Below are 18,623 nucleotides of genomic sequence, written 5' to 3' on the forward strand. Positions count from 1 at the left end.
TTTTTTTACATTTCTGCATGAGAATATGTGCTCTTTATAACGAATTAATTAATACATACGATTGTTTAGTATTCCACGATTGACGAGGGTTTTTAGATTGGATATTACAGGCAACATCTACATTCGATTGAAGAATAATGTCAGGTACGATAAGAAATTAAAATTTACTCTTTTAATTAATTACAGGCTAATTGTACGAAGATGCTACGGATATTATTATGGATACACATTCGATTGTTTTTGATAGGAATTGTTTTTAATTCGAGTGAAATCATAGATTGCTTCTTATTTCTTTGAAGTTTACTTTTCTTGTATTTGTCGTAATAAAGTAAAATACGAGGCAGCTGTGTTGAATACCTAAAATCAAACTTTTTGAATTTTCACTTCTTTATTTTCTAATCTTGTAAGAATTGATGTTTTCTCCCGCGTAAAAATATTACTTTTTATATACAACACAGTTCGATATTTCGATTAAAGTACTCACAGTCGTTAATGTATGGATAGACAACGTTCGGAAAGTTAATGCTGAAATACTGCAATATTGTTGTGCCCTAACAATCATAAGGCACAGGTGTCGCTGATACATTGACGGTAGATTGTACCACGGTATGTTGAAATAAGCAACCTGCCCAACTTCTTGATTTTCTTGGATAAGAATTTCACCGGGCCAGCACCATAAAAGTAGTTGTACCGTCACGGAAATAAAATACGATGTGCATTTCAGTATATCAGTAATTTCTGCTTCGTTATCGAGCATTGCATATCCACTCAAACAAACTTCTATTCCGCTCGTAAGAATTTGCATGAAAATAATGGGTGTGAACAAATTATTCACATCATTTACCACACTGTGTAAAAGTAGTAGTATTGTCAAAGACAAATTGGATAGGACGCGGTATGATTTAACGGTAATAAAAAATATCAATAGAAAAAAATTGATTAATAAAATTGCAAATACAACGGGATCAGAAGTAGGAAAATATTTACTGTATCATTCGTTGATGATGGCGAATGCATCTCATTAGTTCTATCTTTATCTTTCGCGTATAATTTGGGTTACAATTTATTTCAGTTCCTATATTACTAATCCAGGTATTGATTAGTTTAAATTGAGCAGACACGTGCAAAATCGTGGTCATAAATGAGGCATCCAAACCACAGATTGTAGTAGCGCAAACCATGGTTGATAGAATTTGACAGATGAAAGCGATTTCGAATTTGGGAGATGCCGAAATATCTGTGCCATACCTAATAACGTGTTTAGGTATGATAAATTAATAATACTGAATTTTATGTCTGAATAAAGTAAATAAGCCATATCGATAACAAATATCTTATGATTTTAGTATTGCAGCAGATATATTTCTATTTATTTTACTTTGCGATCAACGACGAAGGAAATATAAATAGAAAATGATGATGTTTACCAGACAACAAAGGGTAAATGTCGGCTGTTATCTGTACTGCTTGCGTTGTATTCGAACCTAAAATAATCAACAACACCAGCAATGGAGAAAGTGATCACGTTGCACATGCACGATAAATAAAAAGCTATCGTACAAATTCGTGCCCAATAAGCGAGTCGTATATAAGGCTGCATTTCTTTCGAATCGTTAGCAGTGTCCCATAAACTTCGTATTTCATAATAAAGTCTGTATGATCTTTCCTTTCTCACTATTAGGTAGATCATTTTGAACAATAATTGTCCGATCGTGATTAAAACGCATCCTACTCCTAATTCGAGGAGGAATTTAATTTAACACGCTGCCACAAGATATCATAGTAGTTTGTTCGAAGAAATGTGAGATATAAGTCAATTTTACTTAGGCTTACCTGCTAGGATCGTTATGTCACCCCAACTCGATACTATCATCATAATTTCGGGCACAAAGACGCTATTGATTGCTATTAGTGCCAATATCAAGCGGATATATGCGAATATTTTGCTACACGTCGAACTTTTCTCTTCGATAGGCCACATTCCAACCATACTACAGAAGATCCTATTCGGTAGTATGTAATAATCGATCGATGTGTTAGGTAGTTCTTTCATGTTTTCCCTTGATGCGAAATTGGATGCGTGTTTACGAATGAAACCGTGTCTCGTATATCCTGACGAAGTTTTCCGGTAGAGAATTCTTTATGACAATATTATAGACCAGACGTTAAAATATAAGGTTTTATTTCCGTTTTCCCTTCGCTCGATATTCAATATTAATGTTATTCTGCAATATGTCTCCCTTTATTTTGCCCCCCTTATTTCTAATTTGTAGTTTGATGAATAGTCTATGTTGTAAGTAGAAGGGATATTATCTAAATTGATATAATGGTTTCTTATGCGACGTAATTGAATGTTCAGTCATGTTTAGTACATACAAAGTCAAAATACAGTATAGAAGGCTATTGAAAGAAACAGTATAGAAGAATTTGTCTTTGTTTCTACTTCTTTTTGATATCTTCAAAGACAGAATAAGGAACAGTTATTAGCAATAATAATATATTTAAATTATTTTAGTCTATTTTTAATTCAATTTCGCTAATAAAATGAGATATAACGTAATAAAAATAATGCAAGTGTTGTTAGAATTCACGTGTAGGAGAATCATGTTCATGATATTTGTAGTGAAAATTTCATCTAAAAGAGCGCTTGGTATCAACATTTAGAAAGCATGGATAAATTACAGGTTAATAAGTATTTCAATGAAAAAAGATAAAAATGTAACTGTGAAATTGGAAAGGATAACAATCTATGGGCAATATCCACATTTGATTATAGAATATCAGATACAGTATGTGTTAGAGATTTACACTTTCTGTTACAGACTACTTTTTGAACTGTCGTACGAGGGTACTACGCTATAGATGAACATTTGACTGTTGTTGTTGGAATTTAGTTTTGTTGCATTTGTTGTAACACAGTAAAATACGAGATAGCTGTGTTGAATACCTGAAATCAAATTTATATTTTAATCTTCATATTTTTATTTTGGTTTTGCAGAAATTGAAATTTCTTGATATTAACATAGAGTTTTATATTTTGGCCATTTCTGACCTGTTGCATATCTCATTCTTAAAATAAGTAAATGATTACTCACTGCCGTTAATGTTTGAATAGATAACACTTTAAAAGGTAATGCTGTGATACTACAATATTGCTTTTCCCTGAGCGGGCCATAATATTGACAGCAACAGGAGGTATGTCGGTCAAAGCCTATGCAAATGTTATTGTCAATATAATAGGATCCAAAACGCAGTTAGGTTCATCTTACTCATCTCAAATGCAAGGACATGTCTCTACTTAGATTCTGCAAAGTTAGCCATTGAATTAGCGACCAAATATAAAAGTACGAATATAAACAGCACCAATATCGAACTAAAATCACTTATCTCTTTATTTTAACGAGTCATCTTTTCAGATGTATCTCCGACAATTCCCAATTAGAATAGTCTAGTGAATGCCTCTAACAGAAATAATATTTGAATCACTTTCAAAATATCCTTACTGCGAGCCGAACTTCACGAATCGGATTTCTCACACATTTTGAGTATCAGAAGACAATTATACGTCAACCCAGGAGACATCACAAAGATTCTATCACATACTATGGAATCCCTACAGAATATTCGCATTTACAGACAAACTGATCTCCTTCAGCTGTAACGAAGGACATATAGCCAAGCGATTCCCGAAGGGAGAGTATGCAATTGATAACATTCCAGGGTCTACCAGGACTGAAGAAAAAAATAAGACTAACGTTTCGTCACAGAATAGCAGTGTCCCCCAGCCATCCCAGATAATAGAGGAATTTTCCTTATCTCAAGTGACAAATCATACCAAACAAGAGCACAGTCTACAACTACGGAAGCTTCAATCAAATTATAAGTTCTTACGGATAACAGTGATACCGGAATAAATAACGCTCCCGTAGACAACAATGATTCAGCCATACAGAATCTAGTCATTTTCAAGGAACCTAAACCGTTTCAAAAGAAAAGAAAATATGGAAGTAACCAAAGGAAGAAAATCAGTATCCTGAAGACAGCTAAAATCACAGAAATGCTGGAACTAGTTAAAGCCCCATTTGACAGTAATCGGCACAGATATCCGCTAAATTTCACCCAACTCCTTAGTTTTCTGGGTAATTGTGTCGTGCTATAAGACCCAACAGCAGCAGCAATTGTCCTAACACACGGCATGCCACCCTTAACTCTGATGTTAAGCGAAATGTATCTTCATTTTGAGCATCGAAATATAGAAGATAGAATCTGTAGTATCCTGGAAAGCTGTAATCTATCGATTTAAATCAATAAAATGGATATTATGTCGAAGTTTTACGTAAACTTCATGTAATGTAAATAATGTAAATAATCTCGATAGAGACTGAATTGCTTGGATAAAAGAAATTCTACATTCGATTGAAAAATAATATCAGGTACGCTAAGAAATGAAAATTTACTCTTTTTGTTAATTACAAGCTAATTGTACGAAGATCCTACGCGTTTATGGATGTACATCCAACTGTTTTATAAGGGAATTGTTTTTAATATGAGCAAAATCATAGATTGCCTTCCTCATCTCTTTGAAGTTTACTTTTCTTGTATTTGTCGTAATAAAGTAAAATACGAGGCAGCTGTGTTGAATACCTGAAATCAAATTTTTTAAATCTTCACTTTTCTGCCTGTTAATCTCGTAAGAATTAATTTTTGTCGACGTAAAAATATTATTTTTTAAATTCAACACAGTTCAATATTTCGATTAAATTACTCACAGCTGTCAATGTATGAATAGACAATGTTTGGAAAGTTAATGCTGAAATACTGCAATATTGTTGTGCCCTAACAATCATAAGGCAAAGATGTTGCTGATAAATTGGCGGTAAATCGTACCACGGTACATTGAGATAAACTACATGCCCTATGTCTTGGCTTTCTCGAACGAGAACTTCACCAGGCCAACACCACAATAAGAGCTGTATCCCCATGGAAATGAAATAAGATATAAATTTCACTAGATCGGCTTTTGCTGTCCCGCTATCTAGCATTGCATATCCACTCAAACAAATTTCTATCCCGCTCGTAAGAATTTGCATGAAAATGATGGGTGTTAACAAATTATTCACTTCGTTCACCACACTGCATAAAAGTAGTAGTATTGTCAAAGACACAAATTGGACAGGAATCGGTATGATTTAACGGTAATAAAAAATATTAATAGAAAAAAATTGATTAATAAAATTGCAAATATAACGGGATTAGAAGTAGGAAAATATTTACTGTATCATTCGTTGATGATGGCGAATGCATCTCATTAGTTCCATCTTTATCTTTCGCGTGTAATTTGGGTTACAATTTATTTCAATTCCCATATTACTGATCCAGGTATTGATTAGTCTAAATTGAGCAGACACGTGCAAAATCGTGGTCATAAAAGAAGCATCCAAGCCAGAGATTGTAGTAGCGCAAACCATGGATGATAGAATTTGACAAATGAAAGCAATTTCGAATTTAGGAGATGCTGAAATATCTGTACCATACCTAATAATGAGATTAAGTATAATAAAAAGTAGAAATAATAAATTTTATACCTAAATAAAATAAGATAATCCTTATCGATAACAAAAATTTTACGATATAAATATTGCATAATATAATATATTTCTATTCATTTTACTTTGTGATCAACGACAAAGGAAATATAAGTAGAAAAGGATGATGTTTACCAGACAACAAAGGGTAAATGTCGGCTGTTATCTGTACTGCTTGCGTTGTATTCGAATCTAAAATAATCAACAACTCCAGCAATGGAGAAAGTGATCACATTGCACATGCAGGACGAATAAAAAACTATCGTACAAATTCGTGCCCAATAAACAAGTTCTACGTAAGACTGCATTTCCTTCGAATCGTTAGCAATGTTCCATAAACTTCGTATTTCATAGTAAAGTCTATATGATCTTTCTCTTCTCACTATTAGGTAAATCATTTTGAACAACAGTTGTCCGACCGTGGTTAAAACACATCCTACTCCTAATTCGAGAAGGAATTTAATTTAATACGCTGCCACAAGATAGAAGTTTGTTCGAAGAAATGTGAGATATAAGTCAATTTTACTGAGGCTTACCTGCTAGGATCGTTATGTCACCCCAACTCGATACTATCATCATAATTTCGGGCACAAAGACGCTATTGATTGCTATTAGTGCCAATATCAAGCGGATATATGCGAATATTTTGCTACACGTCGAACTTTTCTCTTCGATAGGCCACATTCCAACCATACTACAGAAGATCCTATTCGGTAGTATGTAATAATCGATCGATGTGTTAGGTAGTTCTTTCATGTTTTCCCTTGATGCGAAATTGGATGCGTGTCTACGAGTGAAACCGTGTCTCGTATGTCCTGACAAAGTTTTCCGGTAGAGAATTCTTTATGACAATATTATAGACCAGATGTTAAAATATAAGGATTTATTTCCGTTTCCCCTTCACTCGACGTATATTCAATATTAACGTTATTCTGCAATATGTCCCCCTTTATTTTGCCCCCCTTATTTCTAATTTGTAGTTTGATGAATAGTCTATATTGTAAGTAGAGGGGGCATTACCTAAATGGATATAATGGTTTCTTATGTAACATAGTTGAATCTTCAATTATGTTTAGTATATACCAAGTCGAAGTACAGTATAGAAGACTGTTGAAAGAAACAGTATAGAAGAATTTGTCTTTGTTTCTAGTTCTTTTTGATATTATCTTCAAAGAAACAATAAGGAACAGTTCTTTACAATAATAACATATTTAAATTATTTTAGTCTATTTTTAATTCAATTTCGCTAATAAAATGAGATATAACGTAATAAAAATAATGCAAGTGTTGTTAGAATTCTCGAGCAGAAGGATTATGTGAATGAGATTTTTGAAATTAGTGAAAATTTTATCCAAAAATGTGCTTGGGATCGCCAACGTTCAGGAGAAGAATATGAATGAATTAAAAGTTTATAATTATTTCAATGAAAGAAGATGGAAATGCATCTGTAAAATTCCAAAGGATAACAATCTATGAGCAATATCTACATTCGATTCTAGAATATCAGATACAATATGACTTAGAAATTTACATTTTCTTTTACAGACTACTTTTTGCACTGTCGTACGGGGGTACTACGCTATAGATGAACATTTGACTGTTTTCGTTGCATTTAGTTTTGTTGCATTTGTTGTAACACAGTAAAATACGAGATAGCTGTGTTGAATACCTGAAATCAAATTTATATTTTAATCTTCATATTTTTTTTTGGTTTTGCAGAAATTGATTTTTCTTGATATTAACATAGATTTTTATATTTTGGCTATTTCTGGCCTGTTGCATATCTCATTTTTAGAATAAGTAAATGATTACTTACAGCCGTTAATGTTTGAATAGATAACACTTTGAAAGTTAATGCTGTGATGCTGCAATATTGTTGTGCCCTAATTATCATAAGGCAAACGTGGTTTCGATAAATGGGAGGTAAATTGTACCATGGTACGCTGAAATAAACCACCTGTCCAACTTCTTGACTTTCTTGGACAAGAATTTCACCGGGCCAGCACCATAAAAGTAGTTGTACCGTCACGGAAATAAAATAAGATGTAAATTTCAGTATGTCGGTAATTTTTGTCCCGTTATCGAGCATTGCGTATCCACTTAAACAAATTTCTAGTCCGCTCGTAAGAAGTTGCATGAAAATGATGGGTGTTAACAAATTATTCACATCATTTACCACGCTGTATAAAAGTAGTAGCATCGTCAGAAGCACAAATGAAAAGAATTTAAAGAAATATATTAATCGGCGAGGAGAAAAATTGATTAATGCAATTGCGAGAAGAAAGAGATTGGAAGTAGAAAAATGTTTACTGTATCATTCGTTGGTGATGACGAATGCATTTAAATAGGTCCTCCTCAAACTTGTCCATGTCAATAGATTTATGATTCATTTCAAATCCAATTTTATTAATCCAGGTCTTGATAAGTATAAATTGTCCAGACACGTGTAGGATCATAGTCATAAACGTGCAGTCTATGGCAGTGATTGCTGAAAGTCCAATCATAGCTGTCATGACTTGACCAACAAAAGCGATTTCGAATTTGGGAGATGCCGAGATGTCTGTGCCGTACCTAATAGTGACATTAGGTATAATAAGTTAAGAAAAACAATTGTAATTAAGTCCTTCTTTATATCTAGATTAACAATAATATTTTATTTAAATATTGTAATATCTTTTTCCGTCTTTTTTGTGGTTAACAACGAGAGAAGTTTAAGTGGAGAAGGATGATCTTTACCAGACAAGAAAAGGTAAATGTCGATTGTCGTTAGTGTTGTTGCCGTTGTATGCAAATCTAAAATAATCGGCAATCGTAGCAATCGAGAAGGTGGTTAGATTGCATAGGAAGCATGAAGAAAAAGTGATCGTAACAATCCGTGCCCGATAAGCGATTTGCTCGTAAGATTTCCTTTCGTTAGGATCATCGGTAGAATCCCATAGAATTCGTATCTCGTTGTAAAGTCTGTATACTCTTTCTCTTCTCGCTACTAAATAGATCATTTTAAAGAATAACTGCGTGGCTGACATTAAATTGCTTCCTATCCCTAATTCAAGAAGATATATTGATTGGTTACGCTGCCAGAAAATAAAATGACAAATTTGACTCAATTCTATTAAAACTTACCTATTACGGTTTCCACATCGCCCCAATAGAACGCTACGGCCATAATCTCGGGCACGAAGAAATTACTGATTGCAATTAATGATACTATTAAGCGGAAATACGCAAATATTTTACTACATGTCGAACTTCTTTCTCCGATAGGCCATATTCCAACTATGGTGCAGAAGATCTTATTCGGTAGTATGTAGTAATCGAATGTAGTAGATAGCTCTTTCATCTTCTCCCCTCATGTGAAATTGGGTGCGTGTCCGCGAGTAAAACTCTTCCTCGTATATGTCTTAACAAAGTTTTGCGGCAGGGAATTCTTTATAACGATATTATAGAGTAGATACTTAAATATACGGTTTTATTCGTTTTGCCTCTTCAATCGAAGTATTTTCAATATTGATGTCATCATTTTGTACGTATTCTTTTTTATTTCGTTTGTTTTCGATTTATCATCTGATTAATAATTGATGCTGTAAGTAGTAGGAACGAGATATAAACTGCTACAATATTCTTCTAACGTTGAAACTCTAACCATGAGTAGCATACGTAGTATAGAAATAGATTGTTAGGAGAGTCTGTATGAAGAAGTTAGTCTGCATTTGCGCGTCCTCTTGGTATCGTTATCGTAAACAATAAAGTTTTGTATTATGGAAGTATGAAAGGTACAATAGTTAATACTCAATAATACATAACATATTTGAACAAATTTAGTTCATTTATAGGTATTGTTTATATATATATATATATTGTCGAAATATATGATGAAATAATAGAATGAAAAATTACAAAGGATGAATGTGTCTTAAAATAACTATACAATAGCTTACAATTAACTTGCATTTTATAAATAGTACAAGTAGTTATAGTCTTATGATTTTTGTTCATCTTACAATGATCTATCTTTTTTAGGCAAGGTAAAGCTGTTGTGAAATTGAAAGAAGAGTTTAATGCGCTATCACTTTTTTATCGATCGTTGGATTTCTATGAGACTCTTTCCCGACGTTTCCGGGATTAAAAAATAGACATACGGCGCCGAAAATAACACACAAATACTATAAGTCCAATACACAAATTTGTCACCGACTAAATCTAGGAAAGGTTGATAAGATTTTGCACTCGCGAAAGAAAGCAAAGCGTTACTGGAGCTCACGAATAAGGAGGCCATGTTTTTCATATTTGCAGTGAACATTTCACCTAAAAGTGTGCTTGGAATCGGTTGCAATCCACAAGACATGGAGAGATTAAAAGTTAATAACGCGACTATTGGTAACCACGTCAAGCTGTTAGGATCGTATTCTAACGAAAGGAGATGAAAATGCAACCCTAAAAGTGCCAAGGACATCGATGTTCCTATACCAGACATTATCAAGAAACATTTTCTACCAAATTTGTCAACTAGAAACATAGATGCCAAGCCAGCTATGATTGTAGAGAATCCAAGGATCGTCACTACTAAGCTTGGTTTTACGGCAATTCTGCTTTTTATCAGGATTATTTCGGCGTAAGAGCTCAGTGCACTGTGTCCACTCACGTAGGAGAACACGTAGACACCAATTATGACGAGAGGTTTCTTTAAATTACCTGAAATAAAATAGAGAAAAATTCGGGATTGATCGTTTCGTTCGTTATTAGTTCCTTAAGTTGGGTACTTAAAATTTTCATTACGAAGAGAACAGAAAGGGGCACGAAGCTTACTAAAGTTGTTCGAGATTAGTTTGGAGAAAATCGTAAGAGGAAACTAAACTATCAGAAATACCATGTTTAATAGGTTTGACGAACGTATAACTTGACGATATTAATTTTCGCGGAAACAATCTCAAATATTTAATAACTATATCGGGACGAAGTGTTAGTAACGAAACACGGAATTTCTGGAACAAATTAAACTTGTTCTCTTGTAAACGATGAATTCTTCCGTCGTTAACTTTTCTGGGAATATTTGAAGTAAAAAAGAAAATCGTCGAGTACTTGGCATGAGGAACTCCTTCAACTTTAGGAAAATATTAGTTTCAGCTCCGTCGACGAATTCTTGAAGATCTCGCATCTCCGCTTTGACGTCAGATTCTCGCCTAAACCACTTCAAGGATGCCTCAGCCTTGTCGATATTTCCGTGCAGGAGGTAATGGTAGGGTGATTCGGGTATCAAACTGAAGAGGATCATGAAGAGGATACTCGGAACGAGGCTCACGTACCCGAACATCTCCATGGACAGATAAGGACCCATTGCATTACCCAAGAACATACCAACGGAAGATGCATTCACGTTCATGGATATCTGAAGACGTGACCACAGTTATAGCTTTATCGGATAAGAAATCTTATTCAAAATATTCATATAGATAAAAAGAAGGTTATTTCAAGATACTTTAAGATACTTTAGACCGCTTTAATTAATTTAATTGATATATGATATAGAAGTTTAGACAATACTCCTTGATAAAAATTATGAACAGTTGTCTCGATAACATAAAGTATTTTTCATTCATTTCGCTTGTGTATTGTAAGATATAAGAGTTAATAAGAATTTACCAGTGACCCACGAATTTTCGGATTGGCGATTTCGCTTAGATACAAGGACAATGCAGCCCACATCATTCCCGATCCGATTCCCGAGCAGAATCTAGAGATGTAGAGCCACATGACTGATGTAGCACAAATGCTGAATATCCAGCTTGCGGTCAATGGTACCCCACCAAGCAGAAGTACCTTTTTTCGTCCAATATACTCTGAAGATGATGTTGTGATATGTTAAAGCTACATTTACCTGAGAACAAGATCACCACAACTCAGTCACATATCACTCAGTCATATATATAGTGGAGATTTTTAATCGAGTTGTTTTACATCTCCTCTAAATCTTTGATTAAAGATCGGAAATGCATTTCTCAATGATTCTCTATCAACGATTCTCTATCGATATTACAATTATTCTCCTGCGTTTACTTTTTTACGTACCACAATTTCGTATCATGTTTTTCTACGAGTGCTGAGTCGTGGCTGCCTTGTTCTTATTCAATTCTCGATTAACAATGTTGATCACCATTGTTTGCCTTGCTTGGCCACTTGGACGTGTGCTGCAAGAGAGTATCGATCGGGTCAACTACTAACTACATATGTGTTTATCAAAGTTATCGGACATTTCTGGTATACTGAACAATCTAAATGAAACAAGTATTTAGTATTAAATTCGCAAGAATATATTAGACACAATTTTCAAGGTCATTTATGTCTTTGTGATGTGACTGGAGAGGATAAATTAGTAGATCTGGCCAGACGAATCTTCTTTCTGATAATGAAGAAACGGTCTTACCTTGACACAGTGCACTGAGCAAAGCCCCAGCCAGGCGACCAAGATTTAAAAGGGAGGCTACCCAGGACGCTTCGGTATCTGTCAGTTTCAAAGGTGTGTTCGCTTCCGTTGATGTCAGTTGAGCCAAGTACGGCGATGCCCAACCATTCGCGAGACCACTTCCGATAACAGCTAAGCTGACTGTCACAAACGGCCATGAAACAGTTGTGTCAACGGATGCGAGAGTAATTTCATTAGCTCATTCATAGACATAGCTTATATAGGCACCTTGATGTACGGTATACGGCGTATTTTGATGTACACCAGAGATTGTATTAAATCGCCTTGATCAAATTTAATGCAAACATCGCGTTCGTGAACTTTCAGACAACGATTTTCGCTTTCTAAATGCCAGGTTCTTCTCAAGTTTAAGCATCGACTAGAAATTTATTTAGTAATACTTACGTGTACACGTGGCTAGCCATTGTGGCCAGATCGTGATTTTTTTATCCGCATCTTTCTTTGGATTTTCAATAGACATCTTGGATTCTTGGTATCAGACGAGATGTGCAGGATGTAATGGTTGCGTTGCTAGGTTGGATGAAATTATCCGAACTGACTCATATAATTCATGGAACTTATAGCAGGAAGACACCAGTCGAGATCGTAAGATTTGCATCCCGATAAGATCCTTGATATATTTATGCCCCGTGTGTAAAAGTTTGATTCTTATGTATGCCACATGTGTTTGTCTTTTCAGCGTGGGCACATGAAAAAGCTCTTATCTTGGAAATTTCTGTGGTTATATTTTTCTTATCTTTGATTATACTCATCTGGTTAGAATCGGAATACGGTATGAAATTTCTGAAAAACATCAGATCACGTAAACATTCATTAGCAGTGATTGGCAGTTCTGCACCGTTATCGCAACATCACGTCACAAATAGCTAATAACAACATTAAGAACTACTGTTCCGAAATTTATTGCAGACGCATGGAAGACTGATGTGTGAAGCTGGTATCGTCGTGGATACAGTGTATAATTTGAGAACACTGTAGTACGATTACAATCATTTGATATGCAAAAATTGACGTACGGGCGCGTTTCAAGTCAGTTTATCAATTGTAGACATTATGCAAGATGTTATGAGATGTATTCTTAAGAATCAGAGAAGATAACAGTGGAAGTAACAAGAGTCTCTCCACTTCTAATTAATTTCTTTATCAAATGGGTAGAATTCTCTTATAAAAAGAATATTTATGGTAATTCTTGAGAAAACTAATTATAACACTTTTATATTAAGTTCACCTTATATATTTGTTAAATGAGATTGGTATTAAATTGGTTAAGCGAAAATTGCGATTCAACCTTGTTTCACTGCAAATTCAATGTATATACATGTAAATAATGTTCATAGTCCTAATTAAATTCGATAATTAATTATATTAAATCTTTTCTTATTTGATTGATATTTAGAATATTTTATACATTTCAGAATAAAGATCGGCCAAAATGAAAAAAGGCCAGTCTCTGTCAAGCGATACAAGTATTCCAGATCCTTTAAACTCTTTTGCGAAGAAAATTGAACAGAAAGTTTACATTCATGGGAACAAAAGGTAAAATGAACTCAATTTGGATAATTTTAGCGTGGACAGATAGTGGTTTAATTCCTTACAATTAATTATATTAACGTACACTAAAGGAAATGGCATATTTTATTTTCATTTTATCATAAAAAGTACAATTTAGCTGTGTATTATACTGTCACCAGTAGAGTAACGGCAAAAGAGATGTTGACAATACTGCATTCAACTCGTAGTCAATTAGGTTGTTTACCTCTAATTACAATCTCAGGAAGATGTGACGAAATGAATAATGAAATTAAGAAAACTTCTAAAGATTACGACGATAATGATAAAAAAGTTGATGAAACTCTTACAAAAGTCTGTAATAAGTTAAATATCATACGTTCAGGTACATTTACGATGATTAATTTCACTATTAGTATATCATGAAATATTGGAAAAATAGATAACACTTAATATTATGATGAGATAATTATATTATATGATTACATTATATTATAAGATGATACTGAAGAAAAAATGCTAGAAGAAGAAAGTGAAACACTATGTTCTACAAGTTTAACAGATGAAGTAGAACTATCTTTTGATGGTAAATGGTTAAGAAAGTATTTTAAGTTGCCACTGAAGATGGGAATTAAGGAAATTGTAGCAAGAAAACCTTGCGACCCTGTCACTTATCTTGGATTTTGGTTATTGAATTATAGAAGATGTCAAGAGTGTAGGCAGTGGCAATTGGAGAAGGATAACGAGTTAAACTATCTCCGGTCTATGATCGAAGAACCAGTATGTGTTATTAGTAGAATTTTATGCCTCATCGGATTTAATATTTTATTATTTTTTTCTTCATATGTCATATTTAAATGATAACAAAATTCTGACGTGTAATAAATTAAAGAAACATTACATTTATTGGATTACGGATTTTTATGCATTTGTGGTTCAAAAATATACAGAACGCATATATTTAATTATAAATATCTGTTCTCTAATTACTATTCTTCTCTTTTCAATAATGATAAACAAAAATATTTTTCGTTTTTGAGCAAGGAAAAGATCTTAAACGAATGTTTCAGGTATCTAAAGAAGAGGAATTTTCGGTATCCATCAGAGAAGAAGAAGAAGAAGAAGAAGGAATGCGTGACTGGAATTTTAAACGTTACGAGACTATGCATGAATAGTAATAGATTTGCTAAACAGGTCTCTTTCTCTATTTATTATTTATAAACTATACATATATATTTACTCACTTGATCGAATTGTGCACATAAAAGTAAATTCTCATAACGGGTACCGAACTCAATAACGCAGTTACTAAATAAATACTAAGGTATTAATTGCAATTAAACGAAAAACTGCTGGGAAATTAAAATACTCGTTGAAAATTAAATTTTTATTTACTCTAATATTTATTCTATAATAGTGAATGAATGCCATTTATTTCATTCTATACTAACAGGTCACTGTCTGACCATATGATAGTGTCCACCCCTTCGATCGACGGCAGAGTCTGTTTGAATTTCGCAATATCACCCGCAGGTGTCTCGACGTTCGGCAAGACTATTCAGGAAGCCGCGCTTCGTACGGTCTCGTGCATTTCCGCCGTGGGGTCGCGGTTCCCATGCGAAGTTGCGCTCAGTCCAAATCGCGCAGCTGCCCCCTACAGTTTGGTGCGCGGTTAATCGAAAACGCACGAAAATACGCGGAGTTTCAGATGCGGTGAAAACATTTCGATCTTGTTGGTTCGTTGTCGTTTTAGATATGATAAGAGCCAGCAGAAAAAAGGATCGCATTGGTATGCCACGATGCGAACGGTGGGACAAAAACACGCGTCATGTTCAATTGGATTGTTATTGACGCGAGGGTTGGTTGCGCGGCCATGCCAGTCGTCGGGTGAACGTCTTAGTCGGCAGATGGCGCGGCGTTCGTTTCGGTCCACCCTGCCTGCGCTGGAATGCCCTCAGCGAGGAGCCTGTCGACGCTGCCGTCTTTCGTGGAGCTTTTTTCCACGCCACGATCAGGTGACTGGGCCAAGGCCCTTTTTGGACCTTACGACTCGTTTCCTAACCACTAACGGACATTCGTGAGCGGACGTGTAATCGCGGAAACGGATACGAGAAGGCGCCAGCCGGGTGGTCCACTTTACATGTACGGAGGTGCTGTGTTGTGTTGTGCACCAGAAGGCGGTTCCAGTGCACTCTATACTTTGATCATATCTCATCGTTCCATCTCGCTGTTCGATAGTGTGATTCTATCTGACATCCTGTGTTACTAGGTTCTATCTAAGAGCTGTGTTTAAACGATCGACGATTATTAGTCGCAAGAAGAGGACGCGGCAGGCGACCGAGTTAAAGCAGAACACGGGAGTGTCGTCCACCATTTTGGCTGCGCGAGGTTATTCGATGTGTGCACCATTCTCATTACACGTTCCCTGTTTTCGTATTTCGCATCCAATTGTATCGTTCATGATGTTAATCGAATTGTCGTTCGAATCGAGAGACGATCGTAAACAGTGTACGAAGAGATAATTCCTGGAAGATGATCTCTTAAAAGTTGATGTTAAATGGAGCAAGGCGAGGGCTGTTTTTCTGTTAATCCTCGATGCTGTCAGCTGGTCATCTAGAAGTGTGACGGTGATAAAAATCGAGAAAATTCGTGGACGTGGAATTCGACCTCTGTGCCATCTTGTATGTGTTACGAATGATCGTACGGGAAGTAAGAAATGTTTCGAAGAATATCGTGAATCTCTGAAGTAAATCATAGTGGAATAGAACGATGTCGCTGGAAAGTGGGTTACTATAAGTGCCGTCCCTGCTGTTGGTGAAAATTGACGTTCACGGGGATATCCTGTGCCTCGTAATCCTTCATCTTACACACTCGTTTACTCTCTGCTGCTTATCGCGTGAATACTGACGAATTCGCGTAGATAATTTTAGTGCAGCTGATCAGGAACGACGTGTCTGAGGGAGTCAGCCTGTGTGAAGGATCTCGAGTGCTATTAACCTCGTTTCGTGGCCACCTCGCGGCGGAACGATTCTCGTTTCGCGATTTTTCTCTGGACTTACGTTCTCGAGGTGCGCGTTTTAACGTGATGGGAGATGGGCGGCGCGATTAACGACCAGGAACCTGCGGTGGGGCGAGTACAGGAATCGTGGCGTTCGGACACGATCTACATAGTAAGTCCCTTGTGTTGATACGCGGGAAACATTCTCCATCTTCGAATATATTATAAACGAAGGACGCGTGTGTTGTCGTCAGTTGTCGCATTTTTGTTGATGAATTTTCCCAATATCTTTTGTTCCAATGTTCGCTTGTAATGATTCAATGCATAGATATGTACTCGTGTAGTAAGTGTTTTGTTTTGAAATATATTATTATGTTATTGTTATGTTTTCGTGCATATTATTATTGTAGACGATAAGTGATACGTGTCGTTGCTGCCGTATCGTTGTTGACAAATTTTTTTACTTGTATTCGTACGAATGTACGAATGGTTCACGAAAGTATATCAACATTCACAGAAACTTTTCATGAGCGTATTATACAAAACATTTTGAAATTTTGATAATACTGTAATGAGAAAATGTATGGTTCTCTGTATTACATGCGGGAAACGACGAGGACATTGGCGTTGGTCGTTCTTTCGCGCGTATAATTATTGCAGACGCTATAAAAAAGACGTGTGCGTCGCGACGGCGCATTATACTCTCTTTTCATTATTTTTCTTTCCCTTTCTTTTTAATGCTTATAATATTAATATACCTATAATGAACATATGTGATTGCTATGTTGACTACTATACATGAAATATTGTTTTGTAGGCAGAGATAAACAGTGGCGGAGGGAATGGTGAAGAGAAAAGAAGGAGAGGATGAACTTGTTATAAAGCTGCCGCGGACGAGACGAAACGACACGATGGAGACCAAGTGACTGTAATATTCTCTCGATCTCCTGGATGGGATCGTAGGGCGTAGTTTCTAGATGTATCGTGCGATTATTCGACTGAAGTGAACTGGTTTTTGGTGTGCTCTGCGATCAGTGCTCCGAGTGTGTGCAGGTTTTTGTCAACGTTTTGACGAGGATTACGTGTGCTACGCACGTTACATCGGCACATCAGAGACATGTGAGTAACCTTATCAGAATTTTTTTTGTCTCCATCTATTGATAACACGCTTTCTTAACGGAAACTCGTTGCTAAATATAATTAGCGAATTAGTTATTTAAATACTTTTACCACTTGACAAAGATATAACACGTGTCGTATGCGAATCAAACATCACGCAAAAATGAGTAAGAACGCAAATACAACTAAGTCACGTTTATATTTTGCTTTTTCCTGCTATTGGTTAATACTTTGCATTTGTTTGGGAATGTGATCCTCTGATTGTTTCGAGCAATGTATTTTTATATCGGATTGCTTCGTATCAGGCGTTTCTTTTAATTTATATCTATCTATTTCATTTTTCAATCTTCAGTTTGTATTATCGAATTATACGCGACTATAACAATCGAGGTTAGATTTGAGTTAGGTTACTTTGTTTTATTCGTATTCTGTGCTTTTCGTGACAAATTTTACTGATGATTTTTATTAACGTGAAAGTACCATAAAGTAACTCTGAAAGCTTAGTAACTTAATTCATATTAATATAAAGTTTAATGAAAATGTAATATTATAATACTACAAATACTATAATGGAAACTATAATAAAGCATTGCTGGATGTGATTGACTTATCCAAGTTGAAGTGTACGAGAGAAAGGAGATATAAGATCTCAAGGGGAAACGCTCTGTCTAGATCAGACAAACCGTGAAGTATTAGGTCCTGCGGAAAGTTCTGTCGTTTTCTCTGGATATCTTCTTTCGTAGTACTATGTCTCTATTTTCTACGTCCTTATAACTATATTTCTCTTATGGATGAAAATAAGACGAAAATAACAATTTTTACATTATCCTTCGTAAAAGATGTGCAAACTGTTAATTAAAATAGTAAACATTTAACAATCGTTTCATCGGTGTTCGTGTTTTGAAATATTCAGTAGAATAAAAAGGTTGTT

At 35.2% G+C, this 18,623-nt stretch overlaps 5 protein-coding genes across 8 annotated transcripts in view; 1 reads left to right on the forward strand and 4 right to left on the reverse strand.

Moving 5' to 3' along the window:
• Window positions 1-3: 3 nt before the first annotated feature.
• On the reverse strand, window positions 4-2,095 carry LOC117217202 (putative odorant receptor 85d). The gene is made up of 4 exons (XM_033464610.1): window positions 1,834-2,095; window positions 1,428-1,734; window positions 988-1,248; window positions 4-848 (listed from the first exon to the last, which is right to left on the reverse strand). Exons 1-4 carry the CDS (start codon window positions 2,051-2,053, stop codon window positions 437-439), a joined length of 1,200 nt encoding a protein of 399 aa, XP_033320501.1. The 5' UTR covers window positions 2,054-2,095; the 3' UTR covers window positions 4-436.
• Window positions 2,096-2,830: 735 nt separating this feature from the next.
• Window positions 2,831-6,718, reverse strand: LOC117217231 (putative odorant receptor 92a). The gene is made up of 5 exons (XM_033464678.1): window positions 6,122-6,718; window positions 5,721-6,027; window positions 5,275-5,535; window positions 4,770-5,133; window positions 2,831-2,947 (listed from the first exon to the last, which is right to left on the reverse strand). The coding sequence occupies exons 1-5, from the start codon at window positions 6,339-6,341 to the stop codon at window positions 2,891-2,893; spliced, it is 1,209 nt and encodes a 402-aa protein (XP_033320569.1). The 5' UTR covers window positions 6,342-6,718; the 3' UTR covers window positions 2,831-2,890.
• Window positions 6,719-7,197: 479 nt separating this feature from the next.
• Window positions 7,198-9,367, reverse strand: LOC117217230 (odorant receptor 67c-like). Its single transcript, XM_033464677.1, has 5 exons — window positions 8,709-9,367; window positions 8,322-8,628; window positions 7,896-8,156; window positions 7,402-7,765; window positions 7,198-7,254 (listed from the first exon to the last, which is right to left on the reverse strand). Exons 1-5 carry the CDS (start codon window positions 8,923-8,925, stop codon window positions 7,198-7,200), a joined length of 1,206 nt encoding a protein of 401 aa, XP_033320568.1. The 5' UTR covers window positions 8,926-9,367.
• A 65-nt stretch (window positions 9,368-9,432) lies between these two features.
• On the reverse strand, window positions 9,433-13,044 carry LOC117217229 (facilitated trehalose transporter Tret1-like). Its single transcript, XM_033464676.1, has 5 exons — window positions 12,451-13,044; window positions 12,007-12,186; window positions 11,226-11,422; window positions 10,665-10,971; window positions 9,433-10,277 (listed from the first exon to the last, which is right to left on the reverse strand). The coding sequence occupies exons 1-5, from the start codon at window positions 12,524-12,526 to the stop codon at window positions 9,652-9,654; spliced, it is 1,386 nt and encodes a 461-aa protein (XP_033320567.1). The 5' UTR covers window positions 12,527-13,044; the 3' UTR covers window positions 9,433-9,651.
• Window positions 13,045-15,202: 2,158 nt separating this feature from the next.
• The window catches only part of LOC117204011 (inactive rhomboid protein 1), a 301,261-nt gene continuing 297,840 nt past the window's right edge, over window positions 15,203-18,623 (forward strand). For all 4 annotated transcript variants that reach the window (XM_033440981.1, XM_033440982.1, XM_033440984.1 and 1 more), the window contains exons 1-2: window positions 15,203-16,745; window positions 17,391-17,692. The gene's annotated coding sequence lies outside the window, so the exon portion shown is untranslated. The remainder of the gene's footprint in view (window positions 16,746-17,390; window positions 17,693-18,623) is intronic.

Source organism: Bombus bifarius, unplaced genomic scaffold, assembly GCF_011952205.1.
Source record: "Bombus bifarius isolate JDL3187 unplaced genomic scaffold, Bbif_JDL3187 scf7180000007975, whole genome shotgun sequence".
NCBI classification, from domain to species: Eukaryota; Metazoa; Arthropoda; class Insecta; order Hymenoptera; family Apidae; genus Bombus; species Bombus bifarius.

Coding starts and splice junctions, on each gene's coding strand:
- LOC117217202 (XM_033464610.1), bottom strand. CDS start 2,053: ATGAAAGAACTACCTAACACATCGATCGATTATTACATACTACCGAAT. Junction 1,249..1,427: donor CATTTACCCTTTGTTGTCTG/GTAAACATCATC, acceptor ACACGTTATTAG/GTATGGCACAGATATTTCGG. Junction 849..987: donor CATCATCAACGAATGATACA/GTAAATATTTTC, acceptor ACTTTTACACAG/TGTGGTAAATGATGTGAATA.
- LOC117217231 (XM_033464678.1), bottom strand. CDS start 6,341: ATGAAAGAACTACCTAACACATCGATCGATTATTACATACTACCGAAT. Junction 6,028..6,121: donor TGACATAACGATCCTAGCAG/GTAAGCCTCAGT, acceptor TTCTCGAATTAG/GAGTAGGATGTGTTTTAACC. Junction 2,948..4,769: donor CTATTCATACATTGACAGCT/GTGAGTAATTTA, acceptor ATTTGATTTCAG/GTATTCAACACAGCTATCTC.
- LOC117217230 (XM_033464677.1), bottom strand. CDS start 8,925: ATGAAAGAGCTATCTACTACATTCGATTACTACATACTACCGAATAAG. Junction 8,629..8,708: donor CGATGTGGAAACCGTAATAG/GTAAGTTTTAAT, acceptor TTCTTGAATTAG/GGATAGGAAGCAATTTAATG. Junction 7,766..7,895: donor CATCACCAACGAATGATACA/GTAAACATTTTT, acceptor ACTTTTATACAG/CGTGGTAAATGATGTGAATA.
- LOC117217229 (XM_033464676.1), bottom strand. CDS start 12,526: ATGTCTATTGAAAATCCAAAGAAAGATGCGGATAAAAAAATCACGATC. Junction 10,972..11,225: donor CGAAAATTCGTGGGTCACTG/GTAAATTCTTAT, acceptor TCACGTCTTCAG/ATATCCATGAACGTGAATGC. Junction 10,278..10,664: donor GAAGGAGTTCCTCATGCCAA/GTACTCGACGAT, acceptor ATTTTATTTCAG/GTAATTTAAAGAAACCTCTC.